Source organism: Psittacula echo, assembly GCF_963264785.1.
Source record: "Psittacula echo genome assembly, chromosome: 1".
Taxonomy (NCBI): Eukaryota; Metazoa; Chordata; class Aves; order Psittaciformes; family Psittacidae; genus Psittacula; species Psittacula echo.
This window is the reverse complement of record NC_137735.1, coordinates 33059669-33085018: the sequence shown is the minus strand read 5'-3', so window position 1 is coordinate 33085018 and position 25350 is coordinate 33059669. Positions and strand designations below refer to the sequence as shown.

Below are 25350 nucleotides of genomic sequence, written 5' to 3'. Positions count from 1 at the left end.
ATCAGTCAGATAAGCAAAAGTTAAATATTCATGTAAATGAAAAAATCTAATAGGAAATAGTTTTCAAAGCTGCAAAAGCCAAGTATCTGAAAGCAAAAATTTCATAGTTAAATCATCTGAACTACTGTTTTTGAATAGAGTGATCAATTTCACTGCAAAAATGTAATAAAGGTTTTCTTTAAAGCTGATTCAGAAACCCCATTGGAACATAAGGAGCTACAGCAACCGGAGATCTCAGTGGTAGACATTTGATATGACTGAAAACAGAAGAAATAAATTAATTATACACATTCCAACTACAGAGACTCAAGGCAAAAAAGTGGCATTACACAAAGCTCCCTAGCAAGCACAAAGATATTTCACTTTGCTGTTAAAGAATGCCTTGTCATTCATGCAATGCTTCTTCCCCCACTTCCAAATATAGTCTGACAAGCATCAGATCAGTAAGTAACGCCACTAACCTATCCTTGTTTTCTTTATCAGTATATGCATTTTCTGGTATGTTGTTATTGGGATAGGGAGAGAAACTGTCATTCAAACTTGAGGCATCTTCTTCCTCTTCTTCTGCCTGGCCAACTCCATCAGACAGATAACCGTCTTCATCTCCGTTCTCTTCCTCTTGTGCACACTGGGTGGAACCGCCCCAGGTAGCCATTGTCCTAGTCAACATTGGAGGGGAGGAAAGAGGGGTGTTTGGGAAGGGAGGAGTTAGTTTTGTGGGTTTGGAAATGTTTTTTAGTTTATGACAAGTTATTAAAACAAATCTGTTGAAAATTACAAGTCTATCTTCAATTAATCAAGCTGCACCAAAATTAAACATCTCACTAATACAAAATTAAACTAGTATTCTTCTGATACTGGCATAGTTAAATAAAATTATTTACTCTCTTGGAAAATTATTCCTTTATTATTGTTATAAATGATGTAGGTATGATGAAAAACTACTGTGAGCAACTTTCCACACATTCTCCTCTCCCTTTCACCATTTACGGAGCAAGGTATACTAAATATGCTGGGAAGACCCATAAAACAGGCAAGCTGCCAACTAACAGTCACTTTAGAAGTCTAGAACTTGATTTACTTCTCTACTGTATCATCACAGTGCTCAGATGAAAACAGGAAACTGCCCAAGAATCATATCTCACTAAACAACAGAAGCCACTAATACAGAGTGACTTATGTTCTTACTTTTCAGTTCTACACTGCTGTGGAGTACACCGGGTTTCTGATCCTTCACTTTTAACAGAAGCAGCAACAGTAGATACTGTTTCTGCAAACTCTCTCCTCCTCTGATGTTCAGCCATTAAAGCTTCAAGTTGCTTTCTTCTCTGTCGTAATTCTTCTCTTAAAATCTCATGTCTTCTTATCTCTGACCATAACTGTTTGCCATAAAATAGAAGACATCAGAATATAAACAAAATAAACATAATCTAAACTAAATCACATTTGATACTGCACTGACACCTTTCTGTTCAGGCTTTGATATTATACTGTAACTGAAGCCACACCACAGAAAGCTGCAAATTATATCCTGTATCTACTATTTATCCCAAATACTGCAAAACTTAAGCTAATTAAACATTTTAAGACAGAAATTTTTAACAGAAACCGTTTATGTTTCACTCAACACTGGTTTTATCACATAATCTATGCATTATTAGTTAGCACTTTAAGTAGCAAGACTCAATACTAGCCTTTGGAGAAATGTGAAAATTGTACCGAGTACTTCTTTGGTAATAAAGCAGAGGATACAACAAAAAGATTTTCTGCAATGTGCAGAAACTTTAAGTAGCAGTTTATGATTGAACAAGACTTAAGGAAGCCATGATTTACAAAGAAGAAAACAAAGGTACAGATAGTAGGAGGCCTTTATCTACCTTAAATTAGATACAGCGAAAGCATAAACGGCAAGGTACTTTAATAAGCATGTAAACAGCATTACATAATAGCATAACATTCAAAACCAATTGTGTAAGTGAACTAGACTGGAAAACTTAGCCTTAAAGAGACAGGCAAGTGACAATGTACTCAAGCCTGAAAACAACTGAACTAGTTGGTCGTGCTGGAGCCAAGACATTTTCCAACAAAAATCCACATGTGTTTTGATAATAACACAACCTGTTTGTAGAGTGTTACAATTGCAGCAGCACATTCACTTTAGAGACAATTTCTTTTTAGCAGGAAGAATTCACAGCCCTTTTATTCAGTGAAGAGAGACAATTTGCCCTATAAGTACTTATTTGGAAGATGCCAAAGTTCTGGAATTCTCATCTTGGAGAAGGAAAATCTGACTTTCAGTGATAACTATACAGGCATAGCCCAATCAGCCTCACATAAACTGTTAGAGGAAAATTTACATGAATGCTGATGCAACTCACAGAGAAAGTCTATTAGAAAACGTATTTTTCTGATACTCGTTTCTGATGTCTCGTCTAGCCAGGAAACACTTCTCATCACATATCCCTTCACCCCTACAAATACTAGCATAATTTTCAGAAAGATTAAGTAATATCCAGATCATTATTTAAGACATAATTTTTGTGTAAAAGCGAAGGAATATGCATGGCAAATAGACTACATTTCAAAAAAATGCCGTAATTTTCTTCATGGATGACTTGCCTGTGGTATACACTTTCAAATGCTCATAGTATAAATTCAAACTTCATTCAACTTCAAATTAATATTTGGCAACAACTGCTATATTTGGGAAAAGATCTCCTGTCAGTTCAGGCCAATATTTACTTCTTTCCAGAAATGAAACAAAGACGTTATACACACTTTGTTAAAATGGCTACTACTCCACTCCCCAGGCCACATACTTAGTGCATCCAAGTTGTCTCAAACTTTTTCCTTTTTCAACCCTTTTTAACTCATAAAATATCAAGTATGAAATACCTCATTGCCTAGTGGTACAGATTCATCAAATTCAAGCAAAGGCTTGCCAGCTGTATTGCACTCATTCATGGCTGGAGTTGAGGTTGCTAGTAAAGTCTGCCTATTTGCTGGGCAGTTACCCAAACCAGCTGTCAACTGAAAGAGAAAGCGAAGTTACAAAATAAGAGTAGAACAGCTTCCTAAAACTTAACTGCTATTAAAACCCAACATAGTTCAGGCTTTATGAGGTAGCAGAATTGGTAGTCAGTGAAAACGGATTTTCAAATCAAGGCTAAATACTTATCTCAAAACTTAGCTAGGAATAAATGAAACTTATTTTTATGTAATATAGTATTATATAATGCTGAAGATGCACAGTATTGATAACTTACTGCTCACTTCATAGAAAAAAGTCTGTCTTTAAAGAGTATGAGAAACAATACAGCACTGTGCAGTTAAGCTGGAATACAATATGATGTTGATCATGTTTACAAGACACAATACTGTTTTAAAATACCAGGCTCTGAAAATAACTACTAAAAGGAGTGAAGACGCAGTGACTAGCAGGTATGTCAGGCTAAAAATAAGGTAGAAGGTTCTCTATCTTTTAAGACTTTACATTAAGGCATTTCGCTACAGTTAATTTGGAGCTTGATGCAGCAATCACTGAGCAAAAACCTACAGTGGAATGAAATAAATAGAGCTGTTCTCTAGGCTTAGAAGTCCAGCTGCATACAATAGACATGCACTGCCAATTTTAACGTTTTTTTCCAATTTTTGTAGTGAAAAATGGTGTGAAAGATACTTTATGTTTTGTTGCTCAACAGCTTAAGAGAGAAAAGAAATACATTCTACCTACTTGAAGGTCAGGACAAGCTTTCTGTAACACTTGAATTTTTTCTTGAATTTCAATCAGTTTTCTTCTTTCTTCTTGTAACTGCTTAAGCTCCCGTTGCTGCTGAAGTTTAGCTTCATAAAACTTCTCTCTGTGTAAATAAGTTAACTGCATATTACTCAGCAAGAAGTTGCCTAAAGCATGATTCCACTCCGCTTTGACAAAGGCATACCTTGCTTTTTCATTTAGCCCTGCATCTTTTTGTAACTTGTTGGTACTAGCTCGGACATTGTTTGGCTGTTGCTTTGTCTCTTCCATCTCACCCAACAAGTCACCAATATTAGATGCATTTGCAATTGTTGCTTGAGGTTCTGGATCATCATCCTGAAAGAATGCCAGAAAAGCAATTAGACGACTTTCACACTGATATGCAAAATACAACTGTTTTGTCAAGCTAGTTGTTAAAAACTAAACAGTCCAAATTGCTTTACCTTTACTTCAGATCACATAAATTGAGAAGTCATCCCCATCATGGAATCACAACTTTAAGATAAATTAATGACAGAATTCAAAGTTACAAAGCTCATGCTACTGAGATTTCCCCTATAAATGCAAGATAACTTGTCTCATTTGGGTAGCATAAGCCACTTTAATTTTATTTTATGGCTACAACCGAGTGGATAGAAACATGCAGGCATGTCAAGAACCAAAGGAGGAGGAGAAAAGAAGAATAGGAGACTGAGGTGAAGAAGACTGCTTAATTACTACAGTCATGAAGTTAAATACTACTAACAACAACTTAAAATAGAACAACTACTCTTGAAAGTTAAATCTAAAATATTTTAGGAAATCTTCTACATGGTTTTCTACTCCACTTTTCTTGTTTTCATAATTTCAGTATTTTCAGTTCTCAAGTTAAATTGAAAATATTAAAGCTGCAGCCATCATTCTTAATACAGACCCTGCTGAACAGGAGAGATCACCATCAGTGATAAAGTATGACACAGCTATGCAGACCTACAGTACCATTACTGAGTACATACAGATACAAGCCTTGTAAATATGAAGGAAAGATTGAAGATATCATTAATTAGGTTATTTATTAAAGATGCTGCTGTAAAGTTAATATCCCTATAGTGATGACAAAAAATAATGATCCAGATGCTGAGAAATTTTTGGAAGCAGCATAATCTTGAAATAGTAATATTGCATTTATATTGTTGCTATTGTAAAACGTTCTAATTAAGATTATTTAGAGTTCTCATATAAAACCTTTAAGTTAGCATTCTGTAGGGACATTAGATGCAAGAATATATGGTTTTAGTAAGCATCACTAACTTAGCATGTGTGACTCTAAATCAAAACCACTTTCAATTCATAAAACAAAACCAAAAAACCCCTCACAAAACACACCACACCGAACCCAAATCAAATTACTACAACTTGAACACGTTGCAACATCCGAAGATTGTAATCAAAACCAAGTATTTTTCCTTACTGACTGACTGATGTTGCAAAACCTAGATAAGACTCAAAACCTAAAGCTGATGAATACTCATTATAAGCTTAAAACCAAAGATCAACACTATTTCAATATTAGACTTCTTCGTTCATTTTTTGTACTCCAGTGGTAAGTATTAAAGCCATTCTTTCACTAGGTTAGCATCCCTCAATAAAATCCCATATCTGAACTTCAGAAGTATCACCCTTAACTTCAGAAAAATCACTTTTTCCTTTATCTCTAGTATCTCTTTTTCCCCAGCCTAAAAGTAAGCATTTCAACTGTTACACTAAGCAGAGTGGTTTTCCCTACTAAAAGCTATAAATTTTAAAAATAATGAATGCTACACTTCTGTGCACAGATTTATGTTTATGAAATACCTGCACCATAGCAGCAAGGTTTTGTAGCTGTCTAAGTTTCTGTTTTGCAGCTATAAGCCTATTGATCTTCTGTTCAAACTCAGCGTCTCCAGCAGCATCACCCAGGCTGCTTCTGTGACTAGACATGGAATCTTCACTAACTCTATCTTCTTCCACTTCATCATCTTCACCTTGGGGTAGATCAATGTCTTTGCCATCTTCCCTATTATGACAGTCTGGAGGTGGAGAGAGGAGGAGACAAAACAGTACCAATTACACATTATTGAACTTTCGAAGTCCACTGTAATTACTGGACATTACAAAAGTATCAGCTTAATAATTAGACTCTTGAACATTTTTCTCAAAGTTCTCCCATGTTCTGTGCTGCTATCAGAACTATTTAAGACTTAAATAAGACTTAAAATGAAAGACTTAAAATTATCAGAAAATTTTAGAACATACCTAGAGCAGAAGACATTTTTAGAGTCCTTATATTAGCAGCAGATCGGTTATTTATTTCACAGTCTGTATTAAGATGTCTTCCATCTCTGTTATTAGTTCCACATGGTACATTGGAGTTGCAATTTACTTCACTCCAACTACTCATACCTTGAGGGTTTCTAGGGTAAAAATACATTACTTGTGTTAACGTTTTAAGAACCAGTACCAATAGAATTTTATTTCTGCCACTTTATTAACTGGCTTTCACAGGAATGTGTCCTAACCCTTTAAAAAAAAAATCAACCCCATAAGTCCGGAAGCTTGGAATTTCTAAGTAATCCATCACGCCAATAGATTGTTTTCTAATTAAGCAATCAAAAGCCGCTACGAATTATCCCCTGCCAGATCTAGAACAATACAAGAGGCTTTCAAGGTGTATGTCTATATTATAAAAGCTTTATATGATTCATAGCTAAATTAGTATTCATTTTGTACAGTGAAGATCCTTGATGCACACAGTTGCCCTGTTAGACTTCACCTCTAAATGCCTATGTAAAATGAAGTTTGTTTTTACTCTGGATCTCTAGTCTAGTCCTGTTAACCTTCTAGTGGACTTCCATACACATAATTCAGTGCTTAAAACCAAAAGAATTACAGATTTTGAAGTCTCTTATAGTGTTGAATATCCAATATAATCTATATTTGCTAAACACGTAAGTTATCAAGAACAAGTTTATTATTAATTGCCTGTATAAGAAAGCTACTTCAAACTCAAAATTTTGAAAAGTTAATGTAATCACAGAATTAATTTATTTCTGGTTGAGTGAAACAATGTATTGTTTCAGGAAACCTGCAAGAACTTAGCCACAAAGATTTAGGATGACAAAAAAATCTGACAACCTAATATTTGTAATAGGCTGTGGATCCTCATGTTCAGAATCACTTTCTGATTCTTCTGTTTCTTCCTCTTCCTTAGTGTTTTCATTCACAGCATCTGTCATCATATCAGATGTTTGCTCATAGTAGTGAACTAACTCACGTAACTCATTCAGCCTCTTACGAACCTCATTTAGCTTCCTAAGGAGAAAAAAGAACATGCTATGTGTTTTGTCATATTAATCAAATCTATGTAGAGTTGAAAAAGATATATATAGTTTATAATTCTTAAAGTTTACTGTCATTTTTGTAGCTGTAAGAACCTTCTACTTGAAGCTCTGAACATATTTAAATGTCTTGGACATTTACTAAGTGGTCTATATTAAATTAATTAAATTAAAATATGAAATGTTTTCTTAAGATAGAAATTACTGAAAATGTAACACTCAAAACGACGAAAGTACATTATGAAAAAATTAAAGAACTTTTACTGAAGCTTTTCTGTTGGATTTAGATTGTCATCCTCTTCACTTTCATTCTGAGAAACCAGTGTATCAGGAGGGCATGGAAGAGATGCCAGGGTATTTGATTCACCATTGACAACAGTTACTATGCCTACAGCACCAGAAGCAGCTGAAGTTGTACTTCTTTGATCAATACTCCTTTGAGGAGAACCTGAAGCAGGAAAAACTGCAGAAAAGAAATACAGCTCGTAAGAACAATTTAAAAAAAAAACCTACTTAACTGAATTACTTGACCAACATGCAAACCAGCACTCAATAACTTCTTTTCTTAGATGAAGAAAAGCTTTTGTCTTAAAGTTTCATAACATGCAATGCTAATAGGCAGCGAGTAATAAGTAAACTTAAACTGTAAACAAGATTTCAGTCAGTTCCTTTTAGCTTTATCAAACTTCAGAAGCGGAAGCTTTCATGCTGTAAATTTGCCCAATGAGTTCTTCAAGGGTTATTTATGGCTGAATTGCTTTTGCTTTGATATTTACATTTCAACATGATAAAAAGAAAAATCCTTTCAATTTTTTCCTCTGCTAAGCTCTTTTGTCCATATGCTATAAATGCAGATTTAATGTTTGCTTTTTCCAGCCACATGAAATCATACCCGAATATGTTCATATTATATACATTAAGTATATGTAGAAAGATGGGGGAATAGCAATGTAACTATTAAATCAATTTGCCCTTCTCCAGGAGCATGCTTCAAGTGCCTCATTTCTTTATGTTAAACAAAATACGCTGTGGTCTCCACTATTTGACAAACTTCCCCACTACAAATGTATTTCTAGAAACAGAAAGCGAGAGTATCAAGTAGGCCCACATCAAGACTTCAAGGAGAAGAAAAAGCTATCTAAGCAACAGGCCAAAACTCTAAGTCCGTTCAGACAGTTAAGTTCCTCTGGTATTGCCTGTGATAGAAAGTGGAAGAGAAAGTCAGCAGTAGACAAGCAAAACCCCTAATGCCATAGAGCTAACACCTGAAGTGCTGAGTACATAAATACAGATTGAAGATAAATAAATCTGCACTGTGATAAAAATACGGAAAGTTCAAGTTCATATGATACGCTCCACAACTGAGATATGTCACAAACCTTGAAGAAAAGAAATCCCACCATCACATCCCCACATTAGTCAACTTTGATGTTATAAGTCAAACTGCTACTAGCAAAACCACCATCATTACATATAGAGCTCTCCACTATTACATGTGGAGCTCTCCATTAAGCTAGAAATTTTCATAGCATTAAAACATTTACATAAGATGGCCCCAGCACAGCTTTATCACCTGCATTTCAATAACTAGTTGCAAGTTGAAAGACCATTTTACAAACACGCACACTGTTCTTGAACAGATGTGATTGTGCCTGTATTTACTTACAGGAGGAGTTGTTCAGATGTTGGTCACGAAGTGTATGAAGCTCTCCTAACAGTTTGTCCATTTTCTGCTTTTTACCCTGAAGCACTCGCATCTTGTTAAAAAGCTGCGCCTTCTCATCCAACAGGTGCTCAGACATTGAAGAGTTTCTGCTTTGTGAAATTTCTCTGGTAAGGGAAAGACTTTCTGCTTGCCTTCTATTGTCTGGCACAGATTGCGTCTAAAAAGAGGAATTTCATTTTATTTCAAATACTATGAGAAAAGCCTAATAAATTGTAAAAACCAAAAAGCCCTCTTATAGCTTTGCTAGGCTCAACACCAGAACAGAGGGAAACTGATATCAAACACACTCTCTTGATAGCCCAATTGGATATTGAGTCAATATATAATTATGCTACAATATAGAAACTACTTCTCTGGACTTTCATGGGAATTGGCACAACAGAAAGCATAGATCAGTCAGCTAATAACTCTTAAGAACATAAAGATGCCGAGCTTTGAAATTTAGGGGAATCCCAATTACTCCGCTAGCAAATGCACACAAATAAGCAAGACAAACATTTAACTGTTCAGTAAGAAAAAAACAGACAATAGAAAAGCTTACACAGTGTAATCCAAGGACTGACCTGAGAATCATGAAGTTGGTTGTGAAAGCGCTGAATTAAGTCATTCAGTTCCTCATTCAGTTCTGATGTAAGGCTTACTCCTGAAACACTACCTGTAGTCTCTGTTACAACTGGGCATGCAGAAGGAGGAAAAAATGTAAATACTTTTCCACAGCAGTGAAATAAAGGGTATGTGCTACAACGTTTGGTTTAACAACATCATCAATATACTCCACCTCTTAAAATACATCGATTATTTTTAATGTTATGTTCTTCCCACCAACTAGACTCTTGAAAGATTAATCCCATTACAGAAATGCTAACCAACTTCACAGCTCATTTGTGAAGAACCATAAAAAAGGACTTTATAAGTTTGTCCTATGTTTTGCTAGAAAGGTCAGAGTAAAATCACAGAACCATAGAATAGTTAGGGTTGGAAAGGACCTTAAGATCATCAAGTTCCAAACCCCTGCCATAGGCAAGGACATCTCACACTAAACCATGTCACCTGAGGCTCTGTCCAACCTGGCCTTGAACACTGCCAGGGATGGAACATTCACAACTTCCCTGGGCAACCCATTCCAATGCCTCACCACTGTCACAGTGAAGAACTTCTTCCTTAAATCCAATCTAAACTTCCTCGTTTAAGTTTGACACCGTTACCCCTTGTCCTGTCACTACAGTCCCTAATGAAGAGTCTCTCCCCAGCACCCTTATAGGACCCCTTCAGATACTGGAAGGCTGCTATGAGGTCTCCATGCAGCCTTCTCTTCTCCAGGCTGAAAAGCCCCAACTCTCTCAGCCTGTCTTCACACGGGAAGTGCTCCAGTCCCCTGATCATCCTCATGGCCCTCCTCTGGACAGTTTCATGTCCTTTTTATGTTGAGGACACCAGAACTGCACACAATACTCCAAGTGAGGTCTCACAAGAGCAGAGTAGAGGGGGAGGATCACCTCCTTCGACCTGCTGGTCACACTCCTTTTGATGCAGCCCAGGATACGGTTGGCTTTCTGGGCTGCGAGCGCACACTGCCGGCTCACATTGAGTTTCTCATCGACCAACACCCCCAATTCCTTCTCCGCAGGGCTGCTCTGAATCTCTTCTCTGCCCAACCTGTAGCTGTGCCTCAGATTGCTGCGACCCAGGTGGAGGACCTTACACTTGGCATGGTTAAACTTCAACAGGTTGGCATCTGCCCACCTCACAAGCGTGCCAAGGTCCCTCTGGATGGCATCCCTTCCCTCCGGCGTATCAACCAAACTACACAGCTTGGTGTCATCGGCAAACTTGCTGAGGGCGCACTCAATCCCACTGTCCATGTCACCGACAAAGATGTTGAACAAGACCAGTCCCAACACCGATCCCTGAGGGACACCACTCATTACCGGTCTCCAGCTGGACATTCAGCCACTGCCCACAACTCTTTGTGTGCAGCCATCCAGCCAGTTCTTTATCCACCGAGTGGTCCACCCATCAAATTGATGCCTCTCCAATTCAGAGACAAGGATGTCACGTGGGACAGTGTCGAATGCTTTGCACAAGTTCAGGCAGATGTCAACTGTTCTACCCCTGTCCATCAGTTTCGTAGCCCCATCATAGAAGGCCACCAAATTGGTCAGGCAGGATTTCCCCTTAGTGAAGCCATGCTGGCTGTCACCAACCACCTCCTTGTTTTTCATGTGCCTTAGCATGCCTTCCAGGAGAATCTGCTCCAAGATTTTGCCAGGCACTGACGTGAGACTGACTGGTCTGTAATTCCCTGGGTCATCCATTTTCCCCTTCTTGAAAATGGGGGTTATATTTCCTTTTTTCCAGTCATCGGGAACTTCACCTGACTGCCATGATTTTTCAAATACGATGGACAGTGGCTTAACAACTTCATTCGCCAGCTCCTTCAGGACCCGCGGATGGATTTCATCAGGTCCCATGGACTTGTGTATGTTCAGGTTCTTAAGATGGTCTCGAACCAGATCCTCTCCTACAGTGGGCCTAAGGTCTTCATTCTCACAGTACCTGCATCTGCTTTCCAAGACTTGGGTGATGTGGTCAGAGCATTTGCCAGTGAAGACTGAGGCAAAGAAGTCATTAAGAACCTCAGCCTTCTCCAAATCCAGGGTAGCCAGTTCTCCCGATAGCTTCTGGAGAGGGCCCACATTGTCCCTAGTCTGTCTTTCATTCGCAAGGTACCTACAGAATCCCTTCCTTTTATCTTTCATATCCCTAGCCAAGTTTAATTCTGCTCTGGGCCTTATCTTTCCTAACCGGGTCTCTAGCTTTCCGGAAAACATCCCTGTAAAATGAAAACAACCAACTTGTCTAGGCTTGATGGAAAAACTGATCTTAGTATAGCCAAACTAAGAACAGTGCATGTAATTTTATTATCTTAAAATAACAAATTAACAAGACACCAAGCTTTCATCTTGGTGTAAGTTGTAATCTTTACAGCTGCGATCAGATTCTTGGGGATCTATCCTTTAAAAAGCTTTATGAGAGGAATATATTAAAATGAAAGCTCTTCCCCCCTCCCTGAAAGCTCAGTTCAAACAGTACTAAGATGTAAGACTGGCAGTTGAGAAATCAAACAAAAACTCTTCCTGCATATATGAACCAACACATAAGATTTTTCTCATGAAAAAAATCAAGCACAAATACCATTTATTTTTCCCACAGATCATTACCTTTTTTACCCGTACAATGAAGTTTTACTAGTTTTAAATTTAGAAACATGTATTTTACCCTATGTTGAGTTTGAATCTTCACATTTCCTACCCTACAGTTCCGTCACATAACACAAACAGCAGTAAAACACTGTTAGTAAGAGTGACATAAGTGGAAATGTGAAACAAAAACACCATCATAGAATTAAAAAAAAAAAAATATCATAAGGAATCCTATTTTCTATCCATTTCATCTACCCACTCCTCAGCAAGATGGTGTTTTGTATATTTCAGGAAAGATAAAGCAGTTTCCATCACAGATCTACTGCTGCAGAGCAGGTAAGACAAAAGAAATTACTGAAAACCATTTAAGAAACAAGGAAACACTTCAAAAGCATTTACTTCTCTTGCTAGCTTTTTAAAAGCCCTCTAACTACCAACTTCTCTGCTTCTTTTCCTACACTCAAATCTAGAGTTTTCCTAACTAGTTCTACCTTCTTTTCTGTACTGTATCAAATTGAAGACAGGAGAAAAAGCAGAAAGAGGAGCTCATGAGAGCTAGGAACCTTAAAGAGAGGCTTTCTGTAAAATGTAGAAACCAGTGCTTGTATTTCTACAAATTAAGCTATTCTAAATACAAAACCTAACTGTGATAGAAACTTCTATCCCATATACCTTCTAATGAAGCCTAATGGGAACTTTTACGGGGAAAAATCATGAAACAGTAACACAGAAGGAACCAGAATTTGCGCAGTGCAAAAACGTCATTCTCTATGACTGCACACTACTGTAGACCACTTCCAAAGAAAACTGAACAGTATTTAAGGAGAGGTGGGAGGTGGACAAGTTTCCAACAAAAAAAAAAAAAGAGATAATTCGTATGTGCACAGATCAAGGACAACTGTCTACCTTTTTTAGGACTGAACTCTTGAGAAAACAACTCTGCTGACAGCCTTGAAGCAGGTATCAAAAGAAGTCTCTGTCCTAAAGATACTTTTTTATAAGTTCTGAACACATGGAAAAGAATCAGAAGACGTCTTTTAAACTGGAGGTTATACATAATGGTGCTGTTCTAGTATCAGAACCATGCCCATAATTTACATGCCACAGAATTTCAGAGTTCTGGTTTCGTATTTACTTATGAAACTGCTGTAGCAACTTCCTCCTTTCTTTTATTAGACAAACCATTAGTCTACCAAAGTTAACTGCCAGGTAACCAGCAACAAAAAAAAGCATGAAAAGGTAAACAAAACCTGAAACTACCAACTGCCTACAGCCATAAGCAGGGAGAGAACACATTGTATTCCATTCCTCCTTCCTTCCTCCCTCCCCCCACCCCTTCTTTCCTTCAAAGGCCTAGTACACTGATGAAGATGAGACTTCTAATCTGATATGATAGACCAATTCTTAGAGGAAAACACTGCACTTTCAGGATTTTACAAATGCAAACCACAGAAATTGGCTGTGTGGTTTTTAACTGACACATAACTTAACAATGTGTCGTGGTTTAAACTCAATCAGCCACACAATCTCTTTCTCACTTCCCCCCTTTCTCCTGCCCCGCTCCTGGAGGGATGGGGAGGAGAACTGAAAGAATGTAACTCCGACAGGTTGAGATAAGAACATTCCAGTAACTAAGGTATAACACAAACCACTACTGCTACCACCAATAATAATAATGATAAGGGAAATAACAAGGGAAGAGAATGCAACTGCTCACCACCTGCCGACCGATACCCAGCCCGACCCGAGCAGCGACCTAACACTTCCGAGTAACTGCCCCCAGTTTATATACTGGGCATGACGTGCTGTGGTATGGAATACCTCTTTGGCTAGTTTGGGTCAGGTGTCCTGTCTCTGCTTCCTCCCAGCTTCCCCTCCTCCCTGGCACAGCATGAGACTCACAAAGTCCTTGGTCATACTAAACATTACTGAGCAGCAACTAAAAACATCAGTGTTATCAGCATTGCTCCCAAGGCTGAAAGTCAAAAAACCACAGCACTGCACCGGCTGCTAAGGAGAAAAATGACTGCTACTGCTGAATCCAGGACACAATGTTACATTGTCAACTCTTTTCAGAAATAGAAGCCTTGCAGTAAATTTTGCAGTAAGTGCGTTAAAAAGGACTTATTAATGTGTAATCCATAATTCCAGCTTTAATAATTCAATCAACATGCTAACTTGCTATCAAAAACTCCATCATTCCACATACCAGAATCATCCATGACAGCAATTGCTTGCTCTGCTTTATGCTGCAAAGCAAGAAGAGCTGCCTGTCTTCCTTGAAGAGCCTTCAATTGCTCTTGCTGTTGTAGCATCCTTTTCAATAAATCATGCTTCTTCAAGTTTTCCAACTCTTCTTCAGCTTCCTGCTGAGGATCTCTGGCCTGCAAGATATGGAAGAACATTACCATAACCATGACAATTTCTTTGTTGAGTATTAGTGACAGAACTGCCAAAACAAGCAGAACTTAAACAGAATCAAACAGGCTGGTTTGTGTAAAAAGGTGAAAACGAAACAGCTCCACCTTTCCAGCAGTCCTTTCCAGACTTAAAATCTTAGACATAAACTGAAGTTATCCTTCTGACTTTGGAATTATTAAAGAGGACTTTAAGCTATAAGACTAGTAAGGATAAGAATGATAAGGCATAGTATCATGGAGTTACATGTAACACAGGATCTAGTTGCTTTACTGGCCCAAAATCTCTAACTTTTCAACAGAATATTTTGGGTGGGCTGTTACTCTAATGTGTAACGTTTAATATTGTATACTGTATTTATGCCATAGATACTACAATAGGCCGTATTTATGTAAACCAATTTAAAAAAAAAAATTCAGTTTTTGTTTCTGTTCTGGCACAGAATCTTCTATGCCATATTTTCAAACACATGGAAATATGATCTGAATGAATGAAAGCATGTTGAGCAGTTAAAAATACATGAAAACTAAGTTATTTTCTTCATTCTACCTTAATTAAAAGCTGGAGATTTACCTCAAAACTTTAATTCATAGAATCATAGAATAGTTAGGGTTGGAAAGGACCTTAAGATCATCTAGTTCCAAACCCCTTGCCATGGGCAGGGACACTTCACATTAAACCATGTCACCTGAGGCCTCATCCAACCTGGCCTCGAACACTGCCAGGGATGGAGCATTCACAACTTCCCTGGGCAACCCATTCCAGTGCCTCATCACCCTCACAGTAAAGAACTTCCTCCTTATATCCAATCTAAACTTCCTCGTTTAAGTTTGAACCTGTTACCCCTTGTCCTATTACTACAGTTCCTAACGAAGACTCCCTCCCCAACATCCTTCTAGGACCCCTTCAGATACTGGAAGGCTGCTATGAGGTCTCCATGCAGCCTCCTCTTCTCCAGGCTGAACAGCCCCAACTTTCTCAGCCTGTTTTCATATAGGAAGTGCTCCAGTCCCCTGATCATCCTCATGGCCCTCCTCTGGACTTGCTCCATCAGCTCCATGTCCTTTTTATGTTGAGGACACCAGAACTGTACACAATACTCCAAGTGAGGTCTCACAAGAAGAGAGTAGAAGCGGCAGGCTCAAGCTTAGTTCTACATTTAGACTAAGGCTGACAAAACATGTAAGCCTTCTATTTTAAGAAAAAGAAATAAAAATAAAAATTGAACTCAGACTTTTTTTTTTTTTTAAGTCCGAGACAAAGCATAGGAAAGCTGGTAACAGATAACAATCTTAAGTTTTAGACTCCAAGTCTTCTTCTTTCCAACCTAACATTCATATAAACAGCTATACAAGAACATTTGTGGAAAAAATTACAGCTACTCTTCTAATATTTATTTTCTGTATATGGTATTGGCTTAAATTTGCTTTGGCAGACTACTGGTGTAAACATGACAATTGTCTGAAAGTCACATTTGCAATATGTTTTCTCAGAAAGAGAACAGCAAAACTGGAAGGATCTTTTACAGAAAATCAGAATACCTGCTGTATGTATGGAATACTTTCTCTGTCAATGTGGATGCTTCAGAAAGAAAGTTGTCAAACATCTCTATTTAAGTAAAAACTAACAACTCTAGGCAAAGAAATTAATTCAACAAAGAGACAGCTGGATACAGGTAAGCAGGCCAATGAGAACATTCACTAAGTAACAAATACATTTGAAATAGATAACAAGAGGAGGGGAAAAAACCAAACAAGAAGAACAGCATGTATAAACCCTACTGAGGCTAAAATAATACTCTAAAGTGTACCTTTGAAGGCAATCCATGTTCTTGGCTATTAATCCTACAAGGCCATACTTCCCTGTCATTCAGAGCAGCTCTGTCACTTTTCCCTTTAGGGCTTGCTGTAACATCAATGTCTGTAAACTGTTCTTGTGAAGCTGAATTCCCTAGTTTGTCCTCAATGCGGGGCCGAATGCTCAAACTAAAAGATACCTCCTTTATTAAATAGTTTAGTAGGTTAGATTTTGAAAAGGTGCTCCAACTTAGCATGCATTTTTAAGTTTCAAATCCACCCACTTGTATCTTGTCAAATAACAATAACTAATATAAAATAAAATCAAAAGAGCAAAGACATTTTTACTTATTCTTAGAATTTCTGTAACAATCAGGATCCATATAGCAATCAGCCTTCTGTGTCTAGAAATACTCAATACGTATGTAATATATTCAAGCTCCATCTAAAGAGAAATTAAATGCAAAATGAAGAGCCAAACATAAAACTGAAACCCATTTTGCAAAGATGAAGAAAAAAGGAAATTTACATGCATGCCACTTAAAAACTCTACTGGTCTTTGCATTTTTCAGTTTGGTTTTTTTTTAAGCTAAAAGAACATTTTCCAAATCTACCAACTTATTTATTTAAAGCTATAGAAAGAGTTCCTACAAAGCTAAAAATAACTACGAAAGTTCTTAACATTTTAACTGCTTTTATACTTCCAAGCACATAAATTCTCATCATCTGAAGAACATTCAATGTACTACTGGGACAAAAGAGTACCAGCTGTCTAGTACTTTTCCTCAGTATAGTAGGATTGGGAGATGTAAAACATAAGTTGTTACTAAAGTGCTGTTGTATCTACTACAAGCATTGTATACCACATTAATATAAAAGCTTTTATAAATAGAAGGGAAGATTGTGTATCTCAGAATTTCAATTTTCAGAAGTTCAAAACATATTTCCTAGAAGGTGCTCATCTCTCCAAAAAAAAAGGAGTGAAGCTTGCTGCATTAGCGCAATACTTCTGTCATATCCCTATGAAGATGCCCAGGCAATGGCCCACTAATGACTCATTTCTAACCCTCTCCTCACCCAACATCAGCAAGTTTTCCCCACTAACAGAAACAAACTCATAGATCAATTATTGTACACAGAAATATCCTTCCTACATTAATCCAGTGCATGGTCTGCTGATGTACGCATTTAACCTTTCATTCTACTTCAAAGAATGACTAAGGATTTTTTTTTTTAATAATTAAGATACAGTGTTGTTGTGACAAAATAATTAATTTTTCCCCCATATTAAATAAAAATTAAAATAGCCACACATGCATGAACACCTTCTGAAGAGAGTGCTTGGGGATGTAGTATTTTTAATTGAACTGCAGATTATGACACTATAATAGCAATCATGACAAAACCAAAACCAAGTCTTCATTTCTAGCACCTTAATTACTAAAAGGCAGCTTACCGTGGTATCTGAAGCCTCAGACTGCACATCAATGTTTAGCGATGTGCTCTCACCTACAGAACCAGATCCCACAGCTGAATCTATAGTCCGAACATCATCCTCCTCATTTTCTCTAGCCTGAAATATTTCATTGGCATAAATCAAAAACTATGTAAGGGGGCAATAAAAATGAATTAGGGAAGGTACTACATATCAAAACCAACACCCCAGTAGCACCATCAAAACATCAATGGTCAATTCCTCAAAAGCTTACAGTGCAGAAACAAATATATTACAATCTCAAACTTACAAGCATCTTTTGCAAAAATTTCAGGTAGGATTTCTCCTGCTCTTTAAGGTGATCTATAAGGTGTGATAAACGCTCAACATTGGCCGATCTTTCATTTTTCTCTACAAGATCATCCCGCATGGAGCTGGCCTTAGCAATATAGTCGCGAATTTGAACTAGTCTGCTCACAATCTGTAAAGACACTGAAGTTACTGAATGCATTCAGCTACAGCTTTAACGTAGTCAATGCGCAAGACATGGCGATAGCAACAGCAAAGTACTAATTACAAGGAGTGACATAAAATCCTATAAGCACTCTTTTGCTGAGTGGTTGAAAGTCAACACCTTTTATAAGGGTAGATTTATGCATGCATGAAGCTGCAAGGCTGAAGCACGGGGCTGAAACAGAATTGAGCACATTAATGTAAGAAAATATTACACTGTGAGAGTATGTTCTGGAACTGTATAAAAGAGAACCAATCTCTTAAGATGAAAATTAATACTGCTTCTGTTACCAACAAGGAGATTTATAAAGAATACATGATTAAGTCTAGTTTCATGTTTTCCTCAAGTTGCCTTTTAGAATCAGATAAGTATTTTCAATGAAGTTATACTTTTCAGAAATTTAGAAAAATGACTGGAAAGTAACAAGGGAATTAAAACCTTTCTAACAGTCAATATTCTGTAGATATTCCAGGATAAGTAAATACCTGGCTACTATCCATAGCTGTTTCTCCCCTTCCATCTTCTTGAGCAGAGACTTGACAATTTTGCAAGAAATCCTTGCTTAGCGCAGCTCCAAACAACTCTTTACATTGCACTGATACCCCACTTTCCTTTTTTTGGGAACCTGAGGCAGGATCTTTGCTTTTGTTAGTGTTTATCTGCAGTGACAGGAAGTTGAATGGCTTTTTATTTTCATTAAGCTGACGTTTGTTGTTAGCAGCCGTTGCCCTGCCTTGAGAATCACTTCCAATGCTTCTCTATAAACAAACAAACAAAAAAAAGAACAATTGTTTTAATTCTTTAATTTTCTCTCCAATATATTCTGAATACCGACTAGTTTCACTGCTTGGATTACCAGTTCTGCTGGTAATTACACTGATTTTTAAAGTTACCTTATTAGTCACAGATTAGCCAAAAACTAGCTACAGACAGCGTCAGCGATTTTTGCCACACAGCTTTCAGAAAGCAAGCCCACCCTCCCAGAACAGCTGAGAAGCAAAATGGTTCTAAAGTTCCTCAGAGCTTAGTTCCTTATCCTTGCTGTGGCCTCCACCTTTACTACAGCGAAAGGCATCCTACTTCACCAGGTATACTGGAGAGAATAACAGTAATAAAAGAGCTACATATTCACTTGAAGAATATGATATCTAGTAATTTCAACTTTTCTTTACAAACTTCTGAATAGTAACTTGCTGCTGTAACATACATTTGGGGAGGAAGTTATGCCCAGTTTTCATATTCTAAGTCAAGGCAATGAATCACGTTTCAAAAGAACCGTCACAACCCAAACAAGTTAACAACAAACTGACAAAAATGAACAAGTCTCTATTCTGAAACTGTTAGCACAAATTTATGCCTTCTCAAAGAATTAACCCCTTATAGTTTTCATCATTTTGGACAAGGGAAGGATGAATGCACCATATTACCAAATACTTACGGCTCAAGAATTCACACCATACATTTCACTACACTACCCTGAGAAGTAGTCTTTAATGCTATTCTTTTGCTTAATCCACAAGAATAACAAAGCTGAGAATCACAAACAGGCACTTTAAGAACAGACTTTCAAAACAAGGTAACAAGTATTTCTGAGTGGCAAACAATCATGATGAGTAAGAAATACCAACTTGAGGACAAAGGAATTTGTTAATAATTGAGTAGAAGAAAGTGACGGCAGCTAGCATACCCTCAAGGACAGGAAAGGATGGTCCTAAACTTTCCATACTTTTCTCAAGTTCAAAACCAGAATTTTGATTTGTTTCCATGGTGACTATGAACTTTTTTTTTACCTCAATCCTTTATGAAAGCTTTCTTTATTCATCTGTCAAATTATTAAGAGATAGCTGAATAAATTTTGTAGTCACATTTATAGTGGCAGCTAGTATTCTATTCACACAAACCTGATCCAGATCACTGAAGTTTATTCTCTGTTTAAGCCTTTCCAGCTCAGCCTGCTCTGGAACAGACATCTGGGTCATGTATCGAGCATGAGGAAAACTATGAGGAGTTCTGGTTTTCCGTCGTCCCATTCCAGGTGTGGATTCTGGAGATATATCATTAGTAAGCCTTGTTTCAGCTTCCCCACCAAGCTTTTTCTTGTTTTTTTCTGAAGATCTGTTTGCTTTCTTCTGTTGACTTCCCCAGTCCTTAAGGGGAAGCAGAGGGAATAGAAACAAAAAAAAACCTATTTGTTGTCCAGATTGTTTAAAAAGTAAATGTTTTAATTCAGCAAAAGCGAGCTTACTTCCATCTTAGAAGTTAAAATAAAAAGCAATAAAAAACATGCTCTAAGTTTCCTAAAGCAAATGTCACGTTACAAAATACAATTTTCTCCACTGGATACATTAGTAATAGCTTGACACGAAATTTTAAACCCACTTCATTCTAGAATGTATTATATTAATTTCAAATGAAGCTAAAATTCTATTATTCTTCTTTGTTGAAGACTCTTCAACAGTTTACACCTTTTAGAGTTTTCACTTTCATGACACCTACAATGCTTTTGTGTCTAGCTACTTTATTTATTCGAAACACTTCACATAACCTCTGAACTGCACTTACTGCTTGCTTACATCTACCTTATTTTTACAGGTTTTGTTACCTGTAAAGCTCTCCTGACAAAGCTTTGGGTTTTGCTTTGTTACCTGCCACTACCAGTATCTACCTGGGAATTTTAGTGTACAGCATAAAATGGCAACTGAAAGATTGATTATACCGTGTTGTTCAGGCGGTCATCAAGGCTCTCATTGCTCCAGCTAGGCAAGTCCTGATCATTCATGCCTTCTTCAAACGGACCACCTCCTGTTGCCATGACAAGCAATCAGTAAAAAGAATCTAAAAGAAACAGTTGAAAAAAAATGTGCTGTATTAAAATCAGTTTGTGTAGAACATTTGAAAGATTCATAATCTAACCATTACATATTAATAATAAAATGCAAACACAAGGCTATTTTAGAAAACAGACCTCCTGTTGTTAAACATGTAACAGTGAGAACAACATAGATACTGGCATTAAAAATTAAACGAGTAGTTGTGGATTGGTTTGGTTGAAGATTTTGTTTTTGAAATCTCTGTTCTTAGAATTGTTTTGATTTTTTTTTTTTTAGGCTCTCAAATGTCCTCACTGTAAAACACATTACACAGTGCTTGGAAAGACTGCTTTGTGATTGCTAAAGCCTGCACTTTCTATTCAATACAGGTAGTCTAGAGACCTAGGATGTCAAACTTCTGCATTTATTTCAATACCAATGTGTTGAAAACGGCTCTGAAGGGGATACATGACACAATACACAGAAAATACACATCAATAAAAGGATTTTTACCTTCTTCACTACAGGTTAAGTTATTTAAGCAGTGAATGCTGTGCCACTTACATCACAGTTTCTAGCAAAACCAAACAAGATAATTTGGGTTTCCTAGAGCGTTGCTGCTGTCTAATAGTGTCATTCTGCACAGTATAAAACAATCTGTATGTTAACAGTTTTGTTTTCACTTCTAGTTTTGACTTTAGTAATGGAAAAGTTGCTAAAGCTGAAAGATCAGAAGTGAAGTATTTCTTTATAGCAGAAAAATTAACCTGTTCAAAAAGGTGAAGAATACATAACCGTATATACTCTCAGGCTGCAATAAAAATCCCTGTAGCCTAAGTGCTTATGACACAGTTCTGCTGCACAAAGCTCCAAACCTTTCCTTTGTAACAGCTATAAAGTTCCCTTATAGATGTGGAAGAAAGAGTCTTGCAGAGAATTACTTTTTCCATCTAGTTTTAACTGCTACGTTAGGACATGATCCTAGCTTCATCGTTATCTGAGCAAGGAAGAATTAAAAGGGACAACTTATTTCTAAACATTTTACTGCAACCTATCTACTATTAATTTTCATGCAGTACAGGTGAAAAAGTCACCTAAAGCTCCAGACTCAAGATTAAGAAGTATCTAAATACATGATTTTTTAAATAATCAATTCCAGGGGAGGTCTGGGGGGAGGCAATAAATCCTGAACTAAGTTTAAAAACTGTACTAGTACACTTTACACCTATCTGTCTTAGGTATATTATTCCAAGAAAAATCATACAGTACAGTCCTCTCAGCATTTACACAAAGCAGTATTTTTATGCAAACACAGCCTATTACTATACCATTAAGGAAACAGGATCTACAAGGTATGCTCATTATGTCTGGACCCAAGTCACACAGTTCAGAGTAATTCAGCTTCTGCATATCGCAATCAGAACACAGGTATAATGAGAAGCCTGCTACTTTGGGAACTGGCAGATCTGTGCCCTACTGTCCTTGCACATTCATCCATACTCCTCATCTCAACAGAAGTGTCCACTACACCATGCATTTGCAAGATCTGCAAACTAGCTAGTCAACAAATAAAACCAACATTAAAAAACCACGTGAGTTCTCAGCTGGCTAAGCTCCCTGATCTAGCTAACCTTATGACTATATAAGAATGATTTGTAGGCTCAAGGAACGCAAATAAAAGCCATATCATCAGGAAGAGCAAAACCCAGACAGGCCAAGTGTAAAAACCACACCTTTTGTGTAACTTTCACTTAGGTGAACCGTCAGACTTACTTACAAAATAAGGACACTACACCTTCTACATTTTCTTTGTTTTCAACTAGAAGCAGAAGCATCCTATGAGAAATTCAAAGGGAAGCTCTCTTGCCAACTCAAAGTAAATTGGACAAGCATTCAAAACAAATGCATAGTCATCAGTTTATTTTAGAAAACAGCTATGTTTTGTAAGAACTTACTTCAGTTACAGATAACTGTTTAGCCTTGTAGATGTCCAAGACCCAGCATTTCAACTGGCACTCTATGCTGACCTATGCCACCAAGCATAATGAGTTCATCTCCGTAAGATTAGAGGCCATCTGGGTTCACAGCCCAATTCAGTAAGCTGTTTTCTCATTATGTTATATAATTCCACTAAAACAGTAGCAAAAGAAGTTTTTCCCTACCTTCCACCGTAAAAACAAGACGTAGCAGCATTCATCTTTACCGAATACAAGCAACTGTTCACATTTATTTCATGTAAAACTTTCACAAAAGCTATCATCAACTATCTTTGCTGCAGGAGACTCTAATTACCTCTGAGGTAAATTCACTGCCACAGATGGAACACATCACCAAATAGGAGCAGGCAAAAGCGCAAGCCCTCTCTGGCGGCACCGGGCAACCCCCACACGAGCTAGGAGAACGAAATACTTCAACACCAGGCCCAAGGGAAGGATGCCCACCACTACCTCCAGCTTGCGGAGCCGTGGCCGCGCCGAGCAGATCCAACCCCGGCACCCTGCAGGCTGCAGTCCCGATCCCCTCCACCTCCGCGGCCTGGCAGGTTTCTCCGCTGCCAACGGCGCCGGCACAGGGAGTGATGATCCTCGGCGGCTCCGCGGGTGTGTGAGGCGGTCCAAGCGCTCTGCGGGCCGGCCGCTCAGGAGGCGAGCGCGAAGCCCGCTCCCTCACGGCGCCAAAACACGGCGCCGGGCACCGCGGGGCGGGCTCTGTTCAAAGCGCCTCAGACGAAAGCGCTGCCGTTGCCCCTGCCCCGCCGGCGTCTCCTTGGAGAGCGAGTAACGCACCCTACCCCGGGGCGGAGGGGCGCGACCCGCCCAACCCACAAGGCCTCCCTGGGCCTACCGACCCCGGGCTCCTCTGTCTTCTCGGACCCCCCCTCTCCTCCACTCCGGGCACCGAGCCCAATCCTCTCTCCCCGTCGGCCGGGTGCCCACCTCCGCGGTCCCGCAGGGGCGCCAAAGCCAGGCAGAGCAGGGCGAACCCGTGCCCCCACAACGGCGGCCCCCGCCTCTCCCCGCGCTCCGCTGCTAGCCAGAGAAGGCGGCCACCCCGTCGCGCGAAGGGGAGCTCACCCCGAGGCGGAAGGGAGGTCACCCAGGCCTGGCTTCTCCTCCACCACCGTTCACTACCCGTAGGGCCCGGGCTGCCCGGCTGAGCGTTTCACCCTCCGCCAACAGAGAAGAGCAGCAGCCTAGCTTCGCGCAATGCCAAGGCACAGCGCTGGCTGGCAGACGAACTCAGAACCCGGCCTCCACTGCCACCTCCGCCATTTTGACCGCCACTCCACTAGGAGCGCGAAGACAGCCCCCAGCGGCCAGGCTCCCACCGTTACCTAGTAACCCCACCCAACCTTGCCTTGCCGCGCTGCGCACGCGCCGCCCGCCCCTTCCCGCGCTCCTCCCTGGCGCAGCGCGGCGCACCGGCGAGGGGGGACCTGAAACTACAAATCCCAGCGTGCAACGCAGGAGGAGTGGAAAATGACGGTAAGGCCGCTTGCTTGCAGCGCCTCCTGGGAGCGGTAGTTTTCCAGTCAGAATAGGGAAGCTTCAGCCCCGCGATAAGGTTAGTGGATATCCGCGGCTAGGCTGCAATGGGCTGGGCTGTGTAGTGGCGGGCTCGCGTTGCACAGGAAATAAAATATGAAAAGGATGATGAATTCAATGTTTACCGAAGTGGAAGAGTAGAAAAATCATGTCAAAACGCTGGACAAGGATCAGATGCTGTCATGGAATAATAGAATGGTTTGGGTTGGAAGGGATCTTCTAGTTCCAACCCCCCTGCCACAGGCAGGAACACCTTCCACTAGACCAGGTTGCTCAAATCCCGGCCCAACCTGGCCTTAAACACTGCCAGGGATGGGGCAGCCACAGCTTCTCTGGGGAATCTGTGCCAGTGTCTTACTGTCCTTGTGAAGAATTTCTTCCTAATATCTAAATCTATCTTGTTTCATCTTAAACCCATCTCTCCTACATACTCCTGTAAGAAGTCCCTCCAGAGCAGCATCAACTTCCAGAGTTTGTTTCTGTCTGCATTTGGTTTCCTGTAAGAAGTGACAGGTGTATATGCAGCGGTGAAAAGGTGGAAATCATTGTAAGCCTATCTAGCTTTTTTTTCCTTTTTTTTTTTCCTGCAATGCCATTATTTGTGTTTTGCTACTTGCTTTAGGGCTTGGAGTTTATGGCTGTAGGTTCTCTAAGCTTTCATTTGGGAAAATACTAAGAAACGTTAGAAGATTTGGCATTTTAAAAAGAGTTGTCGGTAATAGTCATGCTGTGCTTTACTGTTATGCTCTGACCACCCAGTTGTTCCAGCAGATGCACTTAGTATTCAGTA

At 39.0% G+C, this 25350-nt stretch overlaps 1 protein-coding gene across 24 annotated transcripts in view; it reads right to left on the bottom strand.

The window, feature by feature from the left end:
* PCM1 (pericentriolar material 1) overlaps positions 1-24357 on the bottom strand; it is a 44401-nt gene extending 20044 nt beyond the window's left edge. For 10 of the 24 annotated variants that reach the window (XR_013958910.1, XM_080639227.1, XM_080639228.1 and 7 more), the window contains exons 1-18: positions 23463-24357; positions 20922-21040; positions 20107-20352; positions 18691-18963; positions 18002-18172; positions 17713-17829; positions 14252-14426; positions 9403-9512; positions 8780-8996; positions 7378-7576; positions 6911-7087; positions 6032-6189; positions 5591-5805; positions 3942-4093; positions 3734-3860; positions 2896-3030; positions 1189-1379; positions 462-659 (exon numbers count right to left, since the gene is read on the bottom strand). Coding sequence is in view for 23 of the 24 variants with exons in the window: in XM_080639227.1 (XP_080495353.1) it covers positions 462-659; positions 1189-1379; positions 2896-3030; positions 3734-3860; positions 3942-4093; positions 5591-5805; positions 6032-6189; positions 6911-7087; positions 7378-7576; positions 8780-8996; positions 9403-9512; positions 14252-14426; positions 17713-17829; positions 18002-18172; positions 18691-18963; positions 20107-20352; positions 20922-21017 (2957 nt within the window). In the remaining variant the exon portion in view is untranslated. Of the gene's footprint in view, positions 1-461; positions 660-1188; positions 1380-2895; positions 3031-3733; positions 3861-3941; positions 4094-5590; positions 5806-6031; positions 6190-6910; positions 7088-7350; positions 7577-8779; positions 8997-9402; positions 9513-14251; positions 14427-17712; positions 17830-18001; positions 18184-18690; positions 18964-20106; positions 20353-20921; positions 21041-23307; positions 23442-23462 lie in introns of those variants that run through there. The other 14 variants (XM_080639229.1, XM_080639242.1, XM_080639233.1 and 11 more) reach the window with 12 other exon arrangements.
* Positions 24358-25350: the final 993 nt, after the last annotated feature.